The sequence below is a fragment of the Microchirus variegatus genome (assembly GCF_963457635.1).
Source record: "Microchirus variegatus genome assembly, chromosome: 22".
Lineage (NCBI taxonomy): Eukaryota > Metazoa > Chordata > Actinopteri > Pleuronectiformes > Soleidae > Microchirus > Microchirus variegatus.
In genome coordinates this window covers 17,128,555-17,152,632 of record NC_139823.1, presented here as the reverse complement: position 1 = coordinate 17,152,632, position 24,078 = coordinate 17,128,555, and the positions used below count along the sequence as shown (strand labels likewise).

The following is a 24,078-nucleotide window of genomic DNA, read 5'->3' as shown; positions in this document are numbered from 1 at the left end:
TAAATCTACTTCCCTTTTTGAGCAGATGAAAGGGATTGATGATTGGAGGAGGTGAAAGAATAGAAGAGGTGGAGGAGGTGGAGAAGTGAGGGAACATGGGAAGAAAGAGAGGGGGGAAGGGGGGGGGCTATGCGTCATGTGACCAGGCCATTCACATATCTCACGAGGTGCTGTAATAGTTGCCGATAGCAACCAGGCAAAGTTCCAACTTCCATGACTGATTGTGTGTGTGTGTCACCACTGTTGAATGAGCAGCTTGTGAATCTGGCACTGAACCCTGGCACCAGGACCAGGAAAAGGGCCACACACAAGAATTCAATTCAACGTCGTAAAATAATGTGTTGGCTTGACCACGTCGTTTCACTGTCCCTGATTTTCTTCTACTTTTCCCCCCTTTGTTCCATAATTCTCCTTCTCTTCACATCCCCCCACTTGGGTTTTTTTGACCTCTGAGGGTTCACTTCTCACTCTCCAGCTCAACCAGGACCAGAGTTGAGCTTCATTCACTCCGTAAAACCAACGTCACTTCACTTATTAGTATTAGACGGGGATTTCCGTCTGTAATCTGCACCAAGAATGCGATGACATTTCAGCTCAGTAGTCTGGCTTACAGTCATCAGCTGCATTTTTGTCCGGGTTTTGTTCTGCTGGAACGTTACCACACATAATGAGTGGAGAACGTGGGGTTCTGGCAGATACAGTGGTCCACATTTCTCTGTGGTTTTACTAATCACGCGAAAAGATTTGAGGGTCTTTTGTTTTGTGTTGTTCGTGCAGTCGCTCAAAAAGAGCCTTTGTTGTGTCAACGTTCTGCTCTTTCCTCTGCTTTTGTTCCTCCTCACTCACTTTCTGACCACTTTATTGAATGAAGTATGTCCACCTCTGCTCCACTAGGGGGCAGTACACCCTGGCAGCCTGTCACAATAAGGTAGTTCAGGCTTAATATTTTGCCTACTCGTGTAGATTCAAAAATTCGGACCTTGTGAATTTGTAAATCACCCTAAAGAGACGTGGGTCATTGAAAGTTCTTGAATTTTGTGAAAGAAAGAAGTTGATATTTAGGTAAATGTTTAACTAAATTACTAGCGTTGTGTTGTGGACACTGTCCGTTGTCTCTCTCTCTCTCTCTCTCTGCCGTTGACGCAAGATTCCATGCAGAACAACGAGCGAGTAAAGCTAAGCAAGAGATCGCAAATCGCAACGATGTGATGCCTGGGAAATGCAAATTCCAAAGATCTCAGACTCACCAAAGAAAATGTCAAAGACTGTGACTTTGTCCAAGGATCCCAAGGACGATCACTCGTCCATATGCAGATCAATAAAAATGGACGCCATCACGGACAAAGGGGCAGCTCTTACAAGTTGCCCTCCCATCTTAAGACGTGTCGGCCCTTGGATTTGAGGGAAATTGGTCCTGGAAAGTCCTTGAAAAGTTCTTGAATTTCATGCCAAACAAGGCTTGGGAATCCTGATATTTGACTTCCTGCCATTCATGGACTTCATGAATGCATTGGCCATGTCGTCTTCTTCGTCTACGTCCAGCTTTAGTGGAACTGGCTGTAGTAATTCCACTACAATCACATTATCCAGGTGTGTTAGTTTGGTATCTATCTCTTACCAAAAGTCTGAAATGCTGATTTCAGCTGACGCTCTCCAGTCCAAAGCTGCGACGGCGTAAACGCAAATGTCGAAGAGGAGGCAGCAGCACTTCAAACAAATGTCGACTTGACTTTTTCTCTTTGCTCCGTCGTCTAAAAAAGGAAATGTCAAGACCAGATGGGGACGAACTGTGTCGCTGCAGTGGGTGTTGGGGGGGGGGGGTTGAGGGGGGGTTAGTATTTGAATCTGTTTGAATATCAGCTGTGTTCTGTCGGGGACGTCGTGTCTCTGAAGTGGCTTTTCACATTTCTTTTTTCCTGGCTCGCTCTTCAGAGACCTGGTGCCTCGGATCACGCAGGTCTTTAGCGGTTGCTATGCAAACTCTTCAGGTAACCAAGGAGCCGGGTCGTGCAGGGCACTTGTTTTCTTCTTCAGCCGTCTTTGATTTGTTGCTTAGCAAAAAAAAAAAAAAAAAAAAAGATGCATATTGAGATTATTTTTACATGCGTTGCAAATTGGGATACGATTCTTCATTGGTTCGGATTCTGTCAACAAACGACACAGATTTTACTCCGGACTGGAGCGTCCGGTGAATTCCTGTAGTGCTGCAGGATTTCATCATCATGCTGTTTTTTTGGATCATTATGAAGTAACTGCAGGGATTATGGCACCTGGTCGTATTGCCCGTTTGATTATTTTTTGCAATTATATTAATATATCAGACATTTTCTTTGTATTTATTCCTTTAACTGTCATTAAAAATGAATGCTAGCTTAAACAGATCGTCACTGTCAATCAAAACAAACAAAATACATCCTTTTTTACAGCGTTCTTTAATAGTGTTGAGGTTATAGACAATTTACAGTCCTCTGAATGTTAATTTGTTTTTTACAAGTTCTCAAATTTTTCACCTGAATCATTAGCATTAACCGCTAATACTTTTTACGACTACATTCCGACTTAAAGGTGCCATATGTGAGAATGTGGCCAAAAACGGTTACTACATTCAAATTCAAAATACCGAGGTCTTTTAGTTTTTTTTTTAAGTTTTGACGTAACTGGCAACCCGTGGTTGCTCGGCAACTGAGACTCTACTGACTGCAATGATTGGTAGACGGCGGTAGGTGGCGCCACATGCCAAAACATAATTTCAAAACATAAACATGATTTGCAGTCTGCAAAAATATTGTTTTTAATGCAAATATTTTGTCTGTACTGTTGTTGTTGGTGAGTTCAGTTTGTTATATGAACATTATTCCTGAGTCTCTGTGACATATAAGGAGGATTTTATGGCCAGTTGCTTTAGATTTGTTACATAATGCACCTTTTAAACTGTCATTTAAAGCTAAATATAAATATATATTAAGGTATTTTCAAGATTAAAACAACATTTCTGATTGTTTCGGCTTCTTAAATGTGAATATTTTCTGGTTTCTTTGCTCCGTGTAAGACGAGACATTCGAGAACGTCATCATTTCCAGGTTTTGACAAACACCGATCGACGTTTCCTGACGTTTTCTGGACCAAAAACGATGACTAATCGATTAATGGTGAAAACGATGGTGTTGACTGTATGTTTTCTGCAGTTCTGCCGCAACACTGATTGTGACTTATTCGCCTGGGGCCAGATGGGCCCCTCGGGGGCCCACTGGGGGTCCAGAGGCTAAGCTGTGGCTGCAGTGATCCGGAATCTGGCTCCGTGTTTTCCCAGCTTAACCAACCGGGGGGGCTTGGAGCAAGGAAAACAACATGTGCTAGGATCACACACTCGGCTCTGGTGGCTGCCTGGGAAACTTTGAAGAGTCCAGTGCAATAGCAAGACGATATGATTTAGCACATTTCCACGACCAGGAGTTTTTTTTTTCTTTTTGTACAGGATGTCCCACAAATGTCTCGCCTGTGGCTCAGAATGTTGCCGTTTAAAAGGTTTTTCAAAATGGCTGCGGGCGGCTGCACACTGTAATGCAGACAAATGGCTCATTAGTGGAGTCAGTTGGCAGCCGCCCTCTCTCTGCTAACATGCTAACGCTGCTGATCCTTGTACACAGCTGAAATATAGATGAACCCTAACAGCTTAACAGGGCTCGGCCTCTGCTGTTGTCGTCTCCTGTTTCCTACCTGAAGCTCACATGTGCTTAACGTTCCCTCTAATGGAGCTTTTACGTTATACAGCTCTAGCACGACTCGGCTCGGCTTGACTTTGTTGCTTTTCCGTTAGTTCTGATACTAAAATCTGATTGGTCAGAGAGTCGTGACGCAAAATATGCAAACAAAGAGTCAGAGTCCAGTTGGAATTAACAACAGTTTACTTTTCTCTCATCATAATCTCCATAAATTTTGATTTTTCTGATATTTGGTTGCAACCATGTTGGTTATCTTCACGTATCTTCACTTACCTTCACATATCTTCACTTGCATCTTAACGTATCTCACGTATCTTCACAAACCTTCACGTATATTCAAGTATCTTCACGTATCTTCACATATCTTCACGCATATTCAAGTATCTTCACGTATCTTCACTTATCTTCACGTATCTTAACGTATCTCACTTATCTTCACAAACCTTCACGTATATTCAAGTATCTTCACTTATCTTCACACATATTCAAGTATCTTCACGTATCTTCACTTATCTTCACGTATCTACACTTGCATCTTAACGTATCTCACGTATCTTCACAAACCTTCACGTATATTCAAGTATCTTCACGTATCTTCACGCATATTCAAGTTTCTTCACTTATCTTCACGTATCTTCACTTGCATCTTAACGTATCTCACGTATCTTCACAAACCTTCACGTATCTTCACTTATATCTTAACGTATCTTCACGTATCTTCACTTGCATCTTAACGTATCTCACGTATCTTCACAAACCTTCACGTATCTTCACTTGTATCTTCACGTGTATCTTCACGTATCTTCACGCATCATCACGTTAGCTATCGGGAACTGGTCTTGCTTGATTTAACATTGAAGACCTTTCATCACTTATTATATTCAGCTGCAACGTGCAATTTCTGATGAATTAATCTAGAAATATACACATAAACGTACTGAATATTTTGAAAATGAAGAAGATATAATCAAGTGTTTGAGTGTTGATTAGGCCTTTTGACAAACAATCATTGTCATAATCAACTATTCTCTCGATGAATCCAGTCAATATTTGGTCTGTTAAACATCAGAAAAGGTCCAAAAACCTGGAAATGATGATGTTCTCAAATGTCGTGTTTTTGTCTTTAAACCAAAACAATTCACCTTTTAATGGGTTTCTGATGATTTATATGGAACAAAGACGCTTGTGTTCATTGTTTAAAAAAAACAAACAAACACTCAAATCGCATTTAGAAGTAATTATTATTATTATTACAAGAAAATAACAGAGAGATTAAAATAATCACAGAGTCAGTGAAGCGTTTGTGTGTCGAGTAGATGACGATGATGATGATGTAGGAGCTTCAACCGTCTATTGAATCGTTGCACGTATTGGACTTCAGACTCCTCATCCTCCTCATCCTCCTCTTCCTCCTCCTCCTCCTCCTCCTCCTCCTCTCCATCACTTCCATGTCACGCAAACCCTCACAGCCACATACGAGACACAATCTTCACTCTGGCCTTTTGTTGCTCTGTCGGCTACAGTGTCGGCTGATAATGAAGCGCACACACACACACACACACACACACACACTTCTATGCCAAAAAGAGTCCACATTTAGACAAACTTGTCTAAAAATGTGTCTCAGAATGTCTTAAAATGTCCCCGTGTGTGATTAACAAGACGTGGCGTGACTCCACCGGAGCCGGAGTCATCTGTGTTATATATTTACTTACTGAGGTTATGTTTAGAAGAAGCTGTTGGTGGATGAATAAAAGCTCTGTGTGAGACGCCGGCGACGGTGACGCCTCCTTCCTCGCATGTCGTCGTGTAAACGAGAGCAATTTGTTTAGACCCAGGCTTGAAATCTCTCATTTGCCGTGTGAGAAAAGGTGTTTTTATTTAGCAAAAACATCACAATACAACGATTCTGTGATCATATCAGAGCTGAAACTAACCTTTATGGTCCATAAAGGGTTGATCAGTGTTTGTCAAACCTGGAAATGACGACGTCCACAAACCAAAATGATTCGGTTTGAACTATTTCAAAGAAACAAAGAAAATATTCACATTTAAGAAGCTAACGGTTTACGATCAATTTAGACATTCGTCGGACGATGCATCGCGATATCCGTCTGAACTGGAAAGAAAACGGAACGTGAAAAGTTATAAGTGAAGGATTTCTCTGTTTGTTCTCAACATGGACGACAAATTAGCTTTAACGTAGCTTTCTCCACCGTTGTCCCAGCAGCGCCACCGTGTGGACGCGTGAAGTAGTGACGCCCAAAACAGGCAGCGCCTTAATGTGTCCAATCAAAAATGCAGCATTGATTCTTGTATTGCACGAAGAAGGACGACGATCTATATATCACCAAATCTAGAAACAAATCGTAATTTAAATTTCTCTCCGTTGCAAAAGAGCGTAAAGTTATCATTGATTTAATTTTTTTTACATTTCTATAACGCAGCAATATTGAGTGTTTGATTTTTTTATTATATCCCGAGTTACCCTTCAACCTGGATTGTACCACTTTTTCATGATAAAGACAAGATACGATGGAAAGTCTGACTTTTTAAAGTGTTTTTTTTATCCTTAAGGCATCTCCATATTTTCAGTCCACGCCACAGTTTTCTCATTTTTTCGATATGTTGCTGCGTTTCTGGTAACATTACACAATACAATAGAAACAATATAAGGAAGTATAATAGTTTCAAAAGCACACAAAAGCATCCATATGTGAAGATATTTAAAACCCTGAATAGGCTGAAGTTGTTTTTTTTATCTAATTGAGACACATTTACTGATATTTCAGCTTCTTAAATGTGAACATTTTCTGTTTTCTTTGCTCCATTTGACAAAGAAATCATTAAAACCGAGTCATTTTTGGTTTTTCCAGGTTTTCTTTTTCATTTTATCGCCCAAACGAGTACTCGACTATGAAGTTTCCACGGTGGACTTATTTTAAATATCTGTTTCTTTATTTTTGCCTTTTATGTTTTTGTTCTAAATCCTTTTGTTTGCATATGAAAAAGAGTTTTAACGACACTTTGATCTTTTAAAGTAAACCGCTCTTCAAACCCTGGAGCCTCAGTAAATTTCCTCTGGAATGGTCACGTTCCGCCGTCGAGTGCTTTTCTGTCGTCTTTGTGCAGATTCCACACTTGAAAGGATTCACCAAACACTCTCCTTAACCATCGTTCTTGTCGTTTCCATGAAATCTCTCTGTTTTTAAATGATAAAACCTCGCCTGAAAGTTCAAACGTCACCAGAATGCGTCGAAAACGAAAACAGGTGGATAATATTTTCCCTTTTTTTTTTTTTTTTGAAGCGATTGTGAGCGTTTATCGTCTCTGTTATTGGGAAACGAGACGGTGAAGTGTGTGTGTGTTTGTGTGTGTGTGACTGTTATTGTGTTGCATCATTGCCGCACAACTCTCTCCAGTGGTTTGACAAAGTCTCTCCAGGGTCTTAAACGTGCGAGCGCTCGCGATCCGCGTGACTGCCGTCGTTATAACAACGCGTGAAGTTTATTTTTGAACAACCTTGTTGTTCTGTCACTGCGGACTTTAATCCGACTCACATATTATTAACCTGTTTTTTTTTTACGATTTTTATGTTTCCAGGAAGGACGTGAGCAGTATGAGCTCGCCGCGACCTCCGAGCAGGGCGGCAAGAAGAAAGCGAAGGGGAAGAAGAAAGAGAAGGATATGGATGAGCTGAAGAAGGAAGTGGACATGGTGAGAGTCCTCGACTAACTCCTAAAAGTCTTCTTCTTCCTCTCTTTTGTGTAAAACGACACATAAAGCGAAAATTCAAAGTGCTTAATTGTTAAAAACAAGTGTTTACGCTAATTATTCTGTACATTTTGCGACGTTCGTCCGCTTTGATCCTCGCTAAAGCATCAACTTTTTGAATGTTATAGATTTTTCCTCGCTTTATATGCACTCTTTATGAACGTTAATCACAAAAAAAATGCTAAAAAGAACAGAATGGCGAGCACAGATCAAGGACAGATTAGGTTTTATTGCCCTGGCGACGTGTGAAAACTAGCGCTAGGCACGTTAGCGGCGTCAATGTTAACGCATGACGCGTTTCCATGACGACTGACCGGAAAAATGCACGTGTGACGCCATGTTTATGTGCCGCGGCACCGGAGTCCAGGCACTGTTTACCGTTTAGTTAGCTCCTTTAGCGCCGTTAGCGCGCCTACAGTGCAACTGGAGCGGTCTGTTTATTAAACGACAAGAGTTAACGGCGTCAACGTTGCTACAAATAGCCGCGTTAACGGCGTCAAAGTCAAAACGCATGACGCGTTTCCATGACGACTGACCCGAAAAAAGACATCATGTGACGTCATGTTTACGTGCCACGGCACCAGAGTCCAGGCTCCATTTACCGCTTAGTTAGCTGCGTTAGCTCCTTTAGCGCCTCTATTCAGCGCACCTACAGTCGAACTGGAGCGGTCTGTTTATTAAAAGAAAATGGCAGCGCTACAATTAGCCCCGTTAACGGAGGTCAACGGCGTCAAAGTTAACGCACATTCACGCATGACGCGTTTCCATGACGACTGACCCGGAAATAGACACGCGTGACGCCATGTTTACGTGCTGCGGCACCGGAGTCCGGGCTCCGTTTACCGTTTACTTATCTACGGTAACCGTGTTAGCTCCTTTAGTGTTAGCGCGCATACAGCGGAACCGGAGCAGCCTGTTTATCAAACGAAAAGCGCAGCACTACAAATAGCCGCGCTATCGGCGGTTAATGGAGTTAACGGCGTCGACGTTTACGCGTATTCACGCATGACACGTTTCCGTGACGGAAAAAAGACACGCGTGACGTCATGCCAGGCTCCGTTTACCGTATAGTTAGCTTCGTTAGCTCCTTTTAGCAGCGTTAGCAGTGGAACTGGAGCGGTCTGTCTCTTAAACGAAAAGAGCTACATCGCTACAAATAACGTTAGCGTACCTGTGTGCCAAGTATGCGTGCCTCTGTTTTTAAAGTTCAGCGCTACTTTAGCGACTCATTTTAACAATCGGGGGAGTCACGCAAACACGACGTCAACGCGAGCGTTTTTTTTATTTTCGGTCCGTCGTTGTGGAAACGCGCCATGCGCTAACGTTGACGCCGTTAGCGCGCCCAGCACTCGTGAAAACATGAAATAATGAGCACCAATCGCCAGTTGTGTCGATTTAATCGCAGTATTTGACCTTTACAAGACGTAAACTGCTGAAATTTGTAAACAAATGACAGTCTACTGGTTCCACTGTGAACCTCTACTTCTTAGCGTCAACGTTCCGCTTCTTTACCTGTTCATCTCGTCTCTGTCGCAGCTCGGTTTGTTTTGTTTTTTTTTTAAATGAAAAGGTCAACGACGCACGATGATGCACCTGTAAATGTCACACACACACGCACGCACACACACACACACGCATTAATCGCACACTCTCGTCTCTTCCAGGACGACCACAAGCTGACTCTGGACGAGCTCGCTCGCAAATATGGAACGGACCTCAGCAACGTGAGTGAGACCAGCTGATGACAAAAGATGGAAACGCGAGACGCTTTTGTTTGTTTGTTCGTTAAAAGTTCTGCCGATGCATCATTAACGAGGCTTTGGGTGAACAAGACTAAAGAGGGATGATGATGAGGAGGAGGAGGAGGAGGAGGAAGAGTCACGGAGGGTGTGATGATGATGATGATGATGATGGTGGTGATCAGCAGCCACTACAGGCTCAGCCTTCCTGTGGTTTATTGAACAAAGGAGGTCGATTGAGGTAGAGGAGGAGGAGGAGGAGGAGGAGGAGGAGGAGGATTGCAGTGGAAAGACGATGAATAGAGACAAAGGGAGGAGAAACGGAGATGGATGTCGATTGTTATGCAAGACTTTAATAGATTTCTACGTTTTTCCAATTCGACAAAACGTTCCCTCGCAGAATAATAATAATAATAATAATATAAAGGGACACTGTGTAGTATTTATGGGTTTATATAACCCAAAATCCACTTTTTTATACATATTATGTGCTCCTGCATTGTCTAGTCGCCGTATAATAGTTTTAGTTTCATTTTCGTAGCGTTTCAAAAAGTCATGTAAAATAACATGGTCGCGGGCCCGCGGTTGCATAGCCACTGTTAGCAGAGAGACGCCATGTTTCTACCGGAGCCTGTAAGGACAAAACGCGAGAGAACAAATCAAGCGTCGCTTTACTTGTAGCGGAAGTCCCGCCTCCACTCTCTGTCGATTTTGGGTTTTTCAAACTTGGAAATTATGATATTTTCAGTTTTAATGATTTCTTTCTTATCTGGAGCAAATAAAAGCAAGAAAATATTCACATTTAAGGCGCAAAAAACAATCAGAAATCTTGTTTTAATCGTGAAAAAAGCTTCAAAATGATCAAAACAGTTAGTTGACGATTAATTTAGTAGTCGTTTCAGCTCTACGTTTTAACGATAACGCTGCTGTCGTTTGGATTGGGCACTTAAAAATACAAAGAAGTGCTTTAACGAAAAATAAACGCTCCCTTTTTCATGTCAAGCTAGAAATGGTTTTAAGATTTAAATATCAAAAAAAGGTTTGGGAAACGCTGATTTCTGACATTTTATGGACCAAACAAGTACTGGATTAATCGATAAAGCAATCGACAGATACATTGTGTGTATGTATGTATATGTATATATATATATATATATATACACACACACACATTCTAAATGTGACAAATGCCAAATGTGTTGAATAATAACTGAGAAAAGCGTCTCCGCTCGACTCCTCTGCGTCGTTTCTTGTCGTCGTCGCGTGCAGAATCCTCTGCCGTGTTGAGGACGATGAGTGTATACAAAACCCTCTCTCTCACACACATGTTTAATCACACACTCCACTCTGCTCATGCAAATGTGCTCCTGGTCATGCAGGAAAGATCAAGGAGAATAGTTAATCAGTACCTCTAAACTGGGGTCTCCAAGCTCTCTCTCTGTGTGCAGCAATTTGTGAATAATTCATGAGCTGCAGTTCTGCAGAATCCCCCTCTGCACCAGCTTCACATCGTTCTCCCGCCTCCTAGTTTTCTCTTGCCCCGTTTTTACCTGGTTTTCCTTCCTTTAACCTGCTGTACGACGGGAGGAGGATGTTGTCCCCGTTTGTCCCGTTGATAGCAGCGTTGCTAGGCAACACCTGCAATTCCCTCCGGACTTAAGACGTCATTAGTCTACTTTTGTGAGAAACAGCTCGTCACTGAATCTGTTTGTCTTCGCGACCAGGGTTTGACCGGTGTGAAAGCCGCCGAAGTTCTGGCTCGCGACGGGCCCAACGCCCTGACTCCTCCCCCCACCACGCCGGAGTGGGTCAAGTTCTGCAAACAGGTGAGAACCTTTTAAAATGTTCAGCTCCCGTGTTTTTAAAACTCTCCGAGGTGAAACAAAAACGTGACGTCGAAGTCGTCTGTTTTCGCTTTCCGTCGTCCAGATGTTCGGCGGCTTCTCCATGCTCCTGTGGACCGGCGCCCTCCTCTGTTTCTTGGCCTACGGCATCCAGGCCGCCATGGAGGACGAGCCTGCCAACGACAACGTAAGACCGGGGTTTTTCTCCTCCGCGCGACGATAACGTAGACGTCGGATAATGTTATTTTGATGCTGACGCCGATGTTTGTGCCCGACAGTTGTACCTGGGCGTTGTGCTGTCGGCTGTCGTCATCATCACCGGCTGCTTCTCCTACTATCAAGAGGCCAAGAGCTCCAAGATCATGGATTCCTTCAAGAACCTGGTCCCACAGGTGAGAGAGGAACCTCTCACAAGCATTCAGTGTTCAAGTGTTGAATGAGAACAACAACCTTAAAGGGATACTTCACCGATTTGAATGTGGCTTTGCACTGAGTTGTAAAAAAATCTGTTTTCCTTTTTCAAAATTTGCCCTACTGTGATGCAAAACGCGTCATTTGACTCACAGTAGGGCACATTTGGATAAGGGAAAACTGATTTTTTTACAACTCAGTGAAAAACTGAGGGAGGGAAGCACATTTACTAAAAAATACTACTGCTATTCTAGCAATACAAAGCCACATTCAAATCGGTGAAGTATCCCTTTAACTGCAGTTCCTTTAAGGCAGGGGTTCTCAAAGTTTTGATACCTGAGGGCCAATTTAGGAACCCAACATTGGACTGAGGGGCCGCCAAAGGAAAAAAAACAGAAATAAATCCCATTTATAATAATTTTAATGACCAGTTTGCAGTTCTACAGTTTAGCGTTAAGTAATATAAGCGTTAATATAATGTCATTTAAGCATTAATATAATAACGCTTTATAATTGACTGGGTAATTACCCAGTATTTTGGCCATTGTTCTTACCTTCTAATTACAGGTTAATACCAAGTTACACATTTCTGTTACCATATATTTACTGGGTAAATAGCTAGTAATTGGGGGCTGTAGCTACCTGCTTATTACCAGCTTATAACTCAATAATACACTAAAATTCACCATATAGAAACCAGGTAAATACCCAGAATTTTTGTTTACACTTATTGGTCTGTATCCAGTAATGTCCAATAAACATTTAACAAGCTTAGTAGCTCCTGGATTAAAACTATCAACTGTAATTCATTGCGGGGCCGCCAGAAATGTTTCTGCGGGCCGCCATTGGCCCCCGGGGCCGCACTTTGAGAACCAATGCTTTAAGGTCTCGCTGAGTCTAAATCTCAGTAGACGTCTGTGGAGCGAACCAAAGTCTGACTCGGTGTCTGTCGCTTCTGTCGTCTCGCAGCAAGCTCTGGTCGTCCGCGACGGCGAGAAGAAAAGCCTCAACGCCGAGGAGGTGGTGGTTGGAGATCTAGTGGAGGTGAAAGGCGGCGACAGGATCCCCGCGGATCTGAGAATCATCTCCGCCCACGGCTGCAAGGTAAGTGCTGCTGCTGCTGCTGCTCGTCTTTTTGACATGTACTTCCTCATTTTTGGTCCTGAGATAACGCTCGATTCCTACACAATTCGCAAACCACCTTTTTATTTGTGCCGTTTTTTTCCTCAGGTGGACAACTCCTCCCTGACCGGCGAATCAGAGCCCCAGACTCGTACTCCCGACTTCTCCAACGAGAACCCTCTGGAGACCAGGAACATCGCTTTCTTCTCCACCAACTGCGTTGAAGGTGCGACGCTAGTTTGTCTTTTTTTTTTTACACGTAGGAGTCTGTCCGCGGTGACGTGGGTTTAAAGACGGGGGTTTTTCGTTCTCGCTTTAACAGGAACCGCTCGCGGCATCGTGATCAGCACCGGCGACCGCACCGTCATGGGCCGCATCGCCACGCTGGCGTCCGGACTGGAAGTGGGACGCACGCCCATCTCCATCGAGATCGAGCACTTCATCCACATCATCACCGGCGTGGCCGTCTTCCTCGGCGTGTCCTTCTTCGTCCTCTCCCTCATCCTGGGGTACAGTTGGCTGGAGGCCGTCATCTTCCTCATCGGTATCATCGTCGCCAACGTGCCAGAAGGTCTCCTGGCCACCGTCACCGTGAGTTTCTGCCCAATCGTGCGTTCCAAAAGATGACTCAGCGCTAAGCTAACCATAGAAATCCCCCCCGTCTCTAGGTGTGTCTGACCCTGACCGCTAAGCGCATGGCGAAGAAGAACTGCCTGGTGAAGAACCTGGAAGCCGTGGAGACGCTGGGCTCCACCTCCACCATCTGCTCGGACAAAACCGGCACCCTGACCCAGAACAGGATGACCGTGGCCCACATGTGGTTCGACAACCAGATCCACGAGGCCGACACCACGGAGAACCAGAGCGGCGCCTCCTTCGACAGAAGCTCTGCCACGTGGGCCGGCCTGGCCAGGATCGCCGGACTTTGCAACCGCGCCGTGTTTTTGGCCGAGCAGAGCACCGTGCCCATCCTCAAGGTTTGTCCACGCTCTGAAAAGCTGCTACTCACGATTATTTCCTCGATTAATCGGTTAACCGTTTGGTCCAGAAAATGTTGTCTACAGAGGCGACGGCAACATTGCGCGAGTAAAGCAGGCAACAGAGCTGCAACTCAGGATTATTTTCTGGATTTTTCGATCAGTGTCTGTCGAACCTGGAAATGACGATCTTCTCGAATGTCTTTGTTTTTGTCCACAAACCAAAATGATTCAGTTTTAATGATTTCTTTGTTTATGTGGAGCAAAGAAACAAAGAAAATATTCACATTTAAGAAGCTAAAACGATCAGAAATCTTGTTTTAATCATGGAAAAAAGCTTCAAATTGTCGATGATAAAATTGTTCACGATTTGTTTAGTAATCGATTCATCGGTGCCTGTAGCCGCGCTAACGGTGCTAAAGGAGCTAATAGAGCTAAAGGAGCTAACGCAGCAAATAGCGTTAAAGGAGCTTACGCAGCTAACAGAGCTAACTAAACGGTTAACGGTGCCTGGACTCCGGTGCCGCGGCACGTAAACATGATGTCACGCGTGTCTTTTTCCCCGTCAGTCGCCATGGAAACGTGTCATGCGTTAATGTGCGTTAACTTTGATGCCATTAACGCGGCTCTTTGTAGCGCTGCTCTTTTCGTTTAATAAACGGACCGCTCCAGTTCGACTGTAGGCGAGCTAACGGTGCTAAAGGAGCTAACGCAGCTAACGGAGCTAACGGAGCTAAAGGAGCTAACGCAGCTAACAGAGCTAAATAAACGGTGCCTGGACTCCGGCACGTAAACATGATGTCACGCGTGTCTTTTTCCTGTCAGTCGCCATGGAAACGCGTCATTAGTTAACGTGCGTTAACTTTGACGCCGCTAACCTACCATAAAGAATTTTGTTACGTATTTTACTCATGTTTACTTGTCACAGTGACAGAGATGTTTACCACTGACAATAACAGACTTTGTTTTCCATGTTATATGACTCCCTGGAGTACACACACACACACACACAATTATCCCTAACCCCGCCCCCAAACACACACACACACACACCAGACAGCAAACCTACTGTGTATCTTGGCACACACACTTGACTTTGATCCCACTGCGGAGTTTTCCACACTGTGCTAATAACCTGTAGAGGTGTGTGTGTGTGTGTACAACATGCCTGTGCTTGTATATTATACGTAAATGTACATATGCTATATATATGTACGTGTGTGTGTGTGTGTGTGTTAATTACCTATAAATGTCTTGTCTGGCATCATGGCTCTAATTACCAGTCATTGTCCCTCACTGCTCATTATCTTTTCCCTCTGTCACTGATACAGGAGTGAGGGGAGGGTTGTTCGTATTTGTCAAGTCTTAATGAATTATGCCGCAGACGAACCATTGAGTTAAGAATATGCTAAGTTTGGGCTCACCTACACGATTTTTTACAATGTTTTCCATTAGAAGTCAGACTTTTATTCACCAAAAGAGCTGCAAAATGAATAGAAAATATAGTCGAGTCATTGACGAGATTAGAAATCGTAAATTGTATTCCAAAGCTGTCCTAACATCATTGCACAAGGGTTTTCTAATCATCCAATAGCCTTCTAACGCCATTAGCAAACACAATGTACCATTAGAACACTGGAAATGGGCCTCTATACACCTATGTACATATAAAAAAAAAAGCGATTTTCGTGTATATATAATATGCAGGGCCGTTTCTAGCTGTTTGGGGGCCCTATGCGAGATACTATTTGGGGGTCCGTATTTTTTTCAAACTCGAGGTAGAGATTCCTAACTTTTTCTGATTACCCCCACTTTGCAAATATATGCATAATGAATGCATCCAATACATGCAAATAAAGACAGGTACTTTTAATTCTCTAAAATATGAGTCTGAACTTGCAGTTTGGGGGCCCCCTGGTGGCTGCGGGGCCCTACGAGCTGCCCTACATAGTCCCCGTATAGCAAGAAACGGCTCTGTATATACGTATGTTGTTAGTAAATGTGAGCGTTTGCGTCCCCTCTTCTCCAGAGAGACGTGGCCGGCGACGCCTCCGAGTCGGCGCTGCTGAAATGCATCGAGCTGTGCTGCGGCTCGGTCCTGGAAATGAGAAACAAGAGCCCCAAGATCTCCGAGATCCCGTTCAATTCCACCAACAAGTACCAGGTATACAGAGTTATAAGTTTTAAAAAATATATAAGAAATACTCCATGCCAGGTCTCGATGCTCACCCTGATGATGTTGTTGCGTCTCTAGCTGTCCATCCACAACAACTCCGGGTCTGAAGGAGAAACCAAACACCTGCTGGTGATGAAAGGAGCTCCAGAGAGGATCCTGGACCGCTGCTCCACCATCATGATGCAGGGCAAAGAGCAGCCTCTGGACGACGAGATGAAAGACGCCTTCCAGAACGCCTACCTGGAACTGGGAGGACTGGGAGAGCGAGTGCTGGGTAAAGACGGAGCTCGGCTGTCGAGATGCGGAGTGACTTTGGAGGCCGGAGAGCTGACTGTGTTTGTTCTGTGTTTCCATCAAAGGTTTCTGCCATTACAGCCTGCCCGACGAGCAGTTCCCCGAGGGCTTCGCCTTCGACACCGAGGAAGTCAACTTCCCCACCGATAACCTGTGCTTCATCGGCCTCATGTCCATGATCGACCCTCCTCGCGCCGCCGTGCCCGACGCTGTCGGGAAATGCAGGAGCGCTGGAATCAAGGTGTGTGGCCTTAAAATCTATTACTTTTACCGCTAATCGCACTTCTGCTGTATTTGATTCACGCTAAATCAGTCGCACACATCGTATTGTTTCGTTATCCGTGGACGTGTTGCTACGCTGTTTTGAGGGGACGTCACCAACGTGAGCCACCATATTGCTACAGTAGATCAAATGCGTAATGTACGCGTCTTATTTTGCTAACCGTGCATATGAAGAATGGCTCCGCCCACATACACCCGAGAACCAATAAAGAGGACGGTCTTCCCATTGCCCTTAATTACCTACATTCCGCAAGAACACACTCAAATATCGCTATCGCTATGTTGATATAAAAGTTTATTTATCGCAAAAAGTGTAACGGAAACACTTTTCGGACTTGATCACATGACCCAAGATCGTCTTCGTCCTCTGTTGAAAACAATCACACTGCAACGGCAGCGTGAGCGAGAAAAACGGGACGTCGCGAGGCTAGCATTGTACGAAAATTCGGAATATCGCTTTATTTTTGCGAAAAAATGTCACGGAAAGTTGTTTATGGGTCATCAACAATCGTGTTGCTACGCTGTTTTGAACATCACCAACTTGAGCCACCAAATACGTAAAATGTACGCGTCTTATTTTGCTAACCGTGCATATGAAGAATGGCTCCGCCCACATACACCGAGAACCAATGAAGAGGACGGTCTTCCGGTTACCCTTAATTACCTACATTTCGCAAGAACGCACTCAAATATCGCTATCGTCTGGGAAGTTTTTTCCGCCCCAGACGTGTTGATAAAAAAGTTTATTTATCGCAAAAAGTGTAACGGAAACACTTTTTTCGGACTTGGCGTAGGGCGATCACATGACCCAATCATACAGTAACGGCAGTGTGAGCGAGAGAAAAACGGGACGTCGCGAGGCTAGAATTACGCCTCGTACGCAGAACGCCCTCCGATGGAAACACCCGTACCTAGCAATTGTACTTTATGAGGAATGGCTCCGCCCACATACACCCGAGAACCAATGAAGAGGACGGTCTTCCCATTATCCTTAATTACCTACATTTCGCAAGGACCTCTCAAATATCGCTAAAACTCATGAGGTGTTTTTTTCCCCAGACGTGTCGATATAAAAGTTTATCGCAAAAAGTGTAACGGAAACGCTTTTCGGAATTGGCGTAGGGCGATCACATGACCCAAGATTGTCTTCGTCTTCTGTTGAAAACAATCATACAGCAACGGCAGCGTGAGCGAGAAACGCGGAATTGCGTCCCGTGCGCAAAACGTTTCAATGGAAAAGCCCCGTACCTAGCAATTGTACGAAATTTTAAGAATATCGCTTTAATTTTGCGAAAAAAAAATTGTCACGGAAACGCAACTACATTTTTGCCAAGTTCTTCACGGGTCAAATTTGGCTCCTCCTCCAAGGTCATCATGGTGACGGGTGATCATCCAATCACAGCCAAGGCCATCGCTAAAGGCGTGGGCATCATCTCGGAAGGCAACGAGACCGTGGAGGACATCGCCGCTCGCCTCAACATCCCAATCAACGAAGTCAACCCGAGGTACTTTTGACTGTTCTGTGATTTTAAAAAAGACTTCCTGTGGGAGTGTATTTGAGTTTACGTGTCGTCTCTCTCTCTCCAGAGATGCAAAGGCCTGTGTGGTCCACGGTGGAGACCTGAAGGACCTCAGCCCCGAGCAGCTCGACGACATCCTCAAGTATCACACGGAGATCGTCTTCGCCAGGACGTCCCCACAGCAGAAGCTGATCATCGTTGAGGGCTGCCAGAGACAGGTGCACACCAAACCCTAACCCTAACCCTAACCCCACCGACAGTACGGAGTTTAGGTTCTTTCGCCATCTCGTCCTCATCCTCCTCCTTTTGTCTCTCTCTCTGCAGGGCGCCATCGTGGCCGTGACGGGCGACGGCGTCAACGACTCTCCCGCTCTGAAGAAGGCCGACATCGGCGTCGCCATGGGCATCGCCGGATCCGACGTCTCCAAACAGGCAGCTGACATGATCCTGCTGGACGACAACTTTGCCTCCATCGTCACCGGCGTTGAAGAAGGTAAGAAGATACATACGAGCATACGAGGCCGTTTTTATCATTCGTTATGTTAAAATCGTCAAAAATCATCTTTTGCGTCTTTTCTCGTCAGGTCGCCTGATCTTCGACAACTTGAAGAAGTCCATCGCCTACACTCTGACCAGCAACATCCCCGAGATCACGCCCTTCCTCCTCTTCATCATCGCCAACATCCCTCTGCCGCTGGGAACCGTCACCATCCTCTGTATCGACCTGGGAACTGACATGGTGAGCGTTATACGTCTTCTTTTTTTTTTCCATGTTCTTGGAATTCTGGGATTTTTTCAACCCCAAAGATCGCATTTTCCAGGTACTAACTCTTACTTTAAAATGGCACTTATAAAATAAGAGAAATGGTGCAAAATGGTCAGTCGGTGCAACCCGGCACCACAAAGCCGAAACTAAGATGCACCAAATTTCACGAAACTTGGTGGAAACGTGTCGCAGCCCAAGACAAACAAAAAAGTCTATTGGGACCATGGCCTCAACTCAACAGGAAGTTGGCTATTTTTAATTTGGTGTCCATCTTTGGCAATTTTTGCGTTTTTTCGTAATCGAGCGCTTTAATCGTAAGCAACATTAAACAAAAAAAGGGGCAATTTGTACTAGACACATGAAAAGGTGAAAGGCTGTCAAAAGGTCTTGCAGATTCAAAAGGGGCGTGGCCACGGCAAACATCGGAATTTCCGAGCATTCTCCACAAAACAGGAAGTGGCCTGTAACTTTGCCGTACAGCGACCAATCGGCTCGCAAAAGAATTGACCCGCCCCGAATAAGTCTTCGAAGATAAAATTGACCCAACAGGAAGTTAGCCATTTTCAATTTGGTGTCCATCTTGGTCGATTTTGTGCTTTCCGTAAATGAACGAACTCGTCTGAGCACTTTAATCGCAAGCAACATTTTTTGAAAAAGTGACAATTTAAACTAGACTCATGAAAAGATGTCAGAAATTCTTGTAGATTCAAAAGGGGCGTGGCCACGGCAAACATCTTAATTTCCGAGCTTCCTCCACAAAACAGGAAGTGGCCTATAACTTTGCCGTATAGCGACCGATCGCCTCGAAACGTCACACGCAAAAGAATTGACCCACCCTGAATAAGTCTTCGAAGATAAAATTGACCCAACAGGAAGTTAGCCATTTTCAATTTGGTGTCCATCTTGGTCGATTTTGCGATTTTCGTAAATGAACGAACTCGTCTGAGCACTTTAATCGTAAGCAACATTTTTTTTAAAAGTGGCAATTCGTACTAGACACATGAAAAGATGTCAAAAATTATTGTAGATTCAAAAGGGGCGTGGCCAAGGCAAACATCGGAATTTCCGAGCATCCTCCACAAAACAGGAAGTGGCCTGTTACTTTGCCGTACAGCGACCGATCGGCTCGAAACGTCACACGCAAAAGAATCGACCCGCCCCGAATACGTCTACGAACATAAAATTGACCCAACAGGAAGTCGGCCATTTTGAATTTTAGCCGCCATTTCGCCCACGAAACATGCTACCTTGCCGTACGTTGACCGATCTGCTCGAACCTTCACACGGGGAGACAATTGTGTGGTTCTTTGTTCACCGATTCATGTCGCGTTGCGTCTCCCAGGTTCCTGCCATCTCCTTGGCTTACGAAGCGGCCGAGAGCGACATCATGAAGCGACAGCCCCGAAACCCCAAGACGGACAAACTGGTGAACGAGAGGCTCATCAGCATCGCCTACGGACAGATCGGTAAACCTCTTCTGATTTTCTTTATACTGTGAAAAAAGGCAGCTTTCAATGTGGTCCACGATGAGCACGAGAGTGACGTGTACCAGAAATAGTCTGATACTGATAGAGTGTGATGATGCCTCTGGTCTTTGCTTTGTCACACTTCACTAATGAAGTCAAGAATAGGTCTGTAACCACGCTGAACTCCCAAAAATGCAGTATTTGTTTGTTAGATTTTAATTTCTACATTTAAATTGATAGAAACCTACATTTACACTGCAAAGATATGAGATCTTTGGGCTTCTTACCTGTGTTTATTTGCTCATTCTCCCGTTAAGTGTTCAAAAATAGCCATATTTGGTTTATTAATCTTGTAAAATGAATGAATGTTTATTCTCATTATTTATTTATAAACTCAGTTACTGAGGCAGTGATTTAATGGTTTTAATCTCAAAATCAGATTTGCTTTCACTTTCTCAATTCATTTTAATTTCAAAGAGAAAGAAGAGAAATGGTGCAAAATGGTCAGTCGGTGCAACCATGTACCACAAAGCAGAAACTAAAGATGCACCAAATTTCACGAAACTTGGTGGAAACGTGTCGCAGCCCAAGGCGAACAAAAAAGTCTATTGGGACCATGGCCTCAACTCAACAGGAAGTCTGCTATTTTTAATTTGGTGTCCATCTTTGGCGATTTTTGCTTTTTTTCGTAATTGAACAACCTCGTCTGAGCAATTAAGCAAAAAAAATTTTAAAAGTGGCAATTTGTACTAGACGCATGTAAAGATGTCAAAAATGCTTGTAGATTCAAAAGGGGCGTGGCCATGGCAAACATCGGAATTTCCGAGCATCCTCCACAAAACAGGAAGTGGCCTGTAACACTGCCGGACAGCGACCGATCGACTCGAAACGTCACACTTAAAATAATTGACCCGCCCCGAATAAGTCAACGAACATAACCCCTACATGATTAGGTGAAAAATATTGGCCTAGGTTTAATCTCAAATCCTCAGAAGAAGAATGAATAATTGTTTTTGTCAAGACGAGCCCTGAAGTTCCGGGTCTCTCCTGCAGGTATGATCCAGGCTCTGGCAGGGTTCTTCACCTACTTTGTGATTCTGGCCGAAAACGGCTTCCTGCCGTCCACGCTGCTGGGCATCCGAGTCAACTGGGATAACAAATACGTCAACGATCTGGAGGACAGCTACGGGCAGCAGTGGGTCAGTAATCTCTGCCGTGGAAGTTTGTAAAGCTTGTAATCTGGCCATCGATATCGCGATATTAAAGAAACCTTTTGTCTTTGTCAGACTTACGAGCAGAGGAAGATCGTGGAGTTCACCTGCCACACGGCGTTCTTCGTCAGCATCGTCATCGTGCAGTGGGCCGATCTGATCATCTGCAAGACCAGGAGGAACTCTGTCTTCCAACAGGGCATGAAGTGAGGGGAAAAAAAGCTGATAAAAATCATTCAAATCTAGCCTCATATTTTATGGCCCCAGAGTCTGAAATGAAATGATCCCCATGTGTGTTTCAGGAACAAGATCCTGATCTTTGGACTGTTTGAGGAGACGGCTCTGGCCGCCTTCCTCTCCTACTGCCCCGGCATGGACGTGGCCCTCAGAATGTACCCACTCAAGTGAGTGAAAACACAGATAAAGTCGCCTCAGAATCGACCAGAAAGTCTCAGGATCGCGTCTCATGACCTTTTTTCCTTGGTGTTTTCCAGGCCCAACTGGTGGTTCTGCGCCTTCCCTTACTCCCTGCTCATCTTTATCTATGATGAAATCCGTAAGCTGATCCTCAGACGCAGCCCAGGAGGTGAGCTCCGAAACCCAGGCTTTTATTATCTCTTGCTGCTCATCCCCCTCCCTCTGTACTCTTGTTGTTTTCTTCACGTTCCTCTCAGCTGCTCTGTGGATCTGACACTTTCAATTCAGTTAAATCACTTCCTATTTTTAAAAGAAATTGAGTGCGTAACCTTTTAAAGCAAGTGTCAAATGATTCTGTGTGAATATACGTGTATTGTCTACAGGGGCAACGGCAACATTGCGCTAGTAAAGCGAGCAACAGAGCTGCATCTAACGATTATTTTCTGGATTTATCGATCAGAGTTGTCAAACCTGGAAATGACGATGTTCTCGAATGTCTTTGTTTTTGTCCGCAAATCAAAATTATTCAGTTTGAAGGATTTCTTTGTGATGTGGAGCAGAGAAACAAAGAAAATATTCACATTTAAGAAGCTAAAACAATCAGAAATCTTGTTTTAATCATGAAAAAAAGCTTCAAATTAGTGTACGATTTGTTTAGTAATCGATTAATTGATTCATCGTGCCTGTAGCCGCACTAACGGTGCTAAAGGAGCTAACGCAGCTAATAGCGTTAAAGGAGCTCACGTAGCTAACGCAGCTAACCGCTAACTAAATGGCAAACGGTGCCTGGACTCCGGTGCCGCGACATGTCACGCGTGTCTTTTTCCCGTCAGTCGCCATGGAAACGCGTCATGCGTTAATGTGCGTTAGAAAATATTCACATTTAGGAAGCTAAAACAATCGGAAATCTTGTTTTAATCATGAAAACGCAGCTAAGTCTACCAGTTATTTGGCTCCACCCGCCCCCGCGCTTAAGGTGTATACGCACAAACGCTCCCTCTGTCAGGTCTGATAGTTTTGCAATAGCAAAAAAAACACTTTTTAAACTCCTGTCAAATGAGTCTATGTATATTCACATGTATTGTCAGAGGCAACTGCAATATTGCGCTAGTAAAGCGAGCCGACTGCAGCTAAGGATTTTCATCATCGCTTAATCTGTCGATTGCATTCTGGATTTATTGATCAGAGTTTGTCAAACGTGGAAATGACGATCTCGAATGTCTTTGTTTTGTCCATGATTCAGTTTTAATGATTTCTTTGTTATGTGGAGCAAAGAAACAAAGAAAATATTCATTTAAGAAGCTAAAACAATCAAAAATGTTGTTTTAATCATGAAAGAAAGCTTCAAAATAGTTGACCGTTCATTTCGTAATCGATAAATCAAGTAATCGTTAACAGTTAATTCTACCAGTTCTTTGGCTCCACCCGCCCCTGCGCTTCCAGTGTATACACACAAACGCTCCCTCAGTCGGGTCTGATAGTTTTGCAACAACAAAAAAACGTTTTTAAACTCCAGATTTACATAAAGTTCAAAGCCTTCATCGGAGTTGCTTCTTCTAACCATGTGTGCGTTTGTTTTTCCTCCCCGTGTGTCCAGGTTGGGTGGAACGCGAGACCTACTATTAAAGACTCCGCCCCCCCCACCGCCCGCCCGCCCGTCAGCCCGTCGTCAGTCCACTCCTCACCTCCGCATCTTCTCCTCGTTCCACTCCCGTCTTTGCATGAATATTGTCTTGCTGCTCGGAAAAAAAAAGTAAAAAAATTTAACCTCTTGTGGAAGAAAAAGAAGAAAAAATTCATCAAATTGGGAACGTTGTTTTTATATTTAGGGAATGCTTGATTACTACTCGTAGACGACATACTGAGATGGAATGTGCTGATGATGATGATGATGATGATAATGCTAATAATGACATGAACACTGAACAATGACATGACTATGCGTGCCTTGTTTCTGAAACAGGACCAATTTTATACATGTTTTTAACAGTTATGAACACTCAATAAAAATGCGCTCGAGTCAGGTCCCACAGACGCGTCCTGTGTGTGTGTTTTTTTAACTACTAATACAAAATAATTATTCATATGAGGTACTACGTATGTGCAAATGAAGCACATAGAGCAGGGGTGTCAAATGTACGGCTCGGGGGCCAGAACTGGCCCACCAGAGGGTCCAATCCGGCCCACAGGAGTGCAGTTTTTTCAACATTGTCCAAACAAATAAATCCGATTTCAATTTAAAATCGATTAATCGCTCAGTTCGTTCGAGAGATTCACGTCCTCAGCCACAGTTCTATAGTTCTCTGTGTCAGTTCATTCCAAGATTCACGTCCTCAGCCACAGCTCTACAGCTCTCT

At 44.1% G+C, this 24,078-nt stretch overlaps 1 protein-coding gene across 1 annotated transcript in view; it reads left to right on the top strand.

Moving 5' to 3' along the window:
• The window catches only part of LOC310943103 (sodium/potassium-transporting ATPase subunit alpha-1), a 29,809-nt gene extending 6,096 nt beyond the window's left edge, over positions 1–23,713 (top strand). Inside the window, exons 2-23 of the mRNA XM_083908617.1 lie at positions 7,326–7,439; positions 9,161–9,220; positions 10,960–11,061; positions 11,165–11,266; positions 11,358–11,471; positions 12,460–12,594; positions 12,721–12,838; positions 12,935–13,203; positions 13,281–13,589; positions 15,619–15,753; positions 15,844–16,039; positions 16,125–16,300; positions 17,710–17,846; positions 17,929–18,079; positions 18,186–18,354; positions 18,446–18,600; positions 19,970–20,093; positions 21,147–21,292; positions 21,380–21,510; positions 21,607–21,708; positions 21,799–21,890; positions 23,319–23,713. Coding sequence (XP_083764743.1) covers positions 7,326–7,439; positions 9,161–9,220; positions 10,960–11,061; positions 11,165–11,266; positions 11,358–11,471; positions 12,460–12,594; positions 12,721–12,838; positions 12,935–13,203; positions 13,281–13,589; positions 15,619–15,753; positions 15,844–16,039; positions 16,125–16,300; positions 17,710–17,846; positions 17,929–18,079; positions 18,186–18,354; positions 18,446–18,600; positions 19,970–20,093; positions 21,147–21,292; positions 21,380–21,510; positions 21,607–21,708; positions 21,799–21,890; positions 23,319–23,347 — 3,066 coding nt within the window. The 3' untranslated portion in view covers positions 23,348–23,713. The remainder of the gene's footprint in view (positions 1–7,325; positions 7,440–9,160; positions 9,221–10,959; positions 11,062–11,164; positions 11,267–11,357; positions 11,472–12,459; positions 12,595–12,720; positions 12,839–12,934; positions 13,204–13,280; positions 13,590–15,618; positions 15,754–15,843; positions 16,040–16,124; positions 16,301–17,709; positions 17,847–17,928; positions 18,080–18,185; positions 18,355–18,445; positions 18,601–19,969; positions 20,094–21,146; positions 21,293–21,379; positions 21,511–21,606; positions 21,709–21,798; positions 21,891–23,318) is intronic.
• Positions 23,714–24,078: the final 365 nt, after the last annotated feature.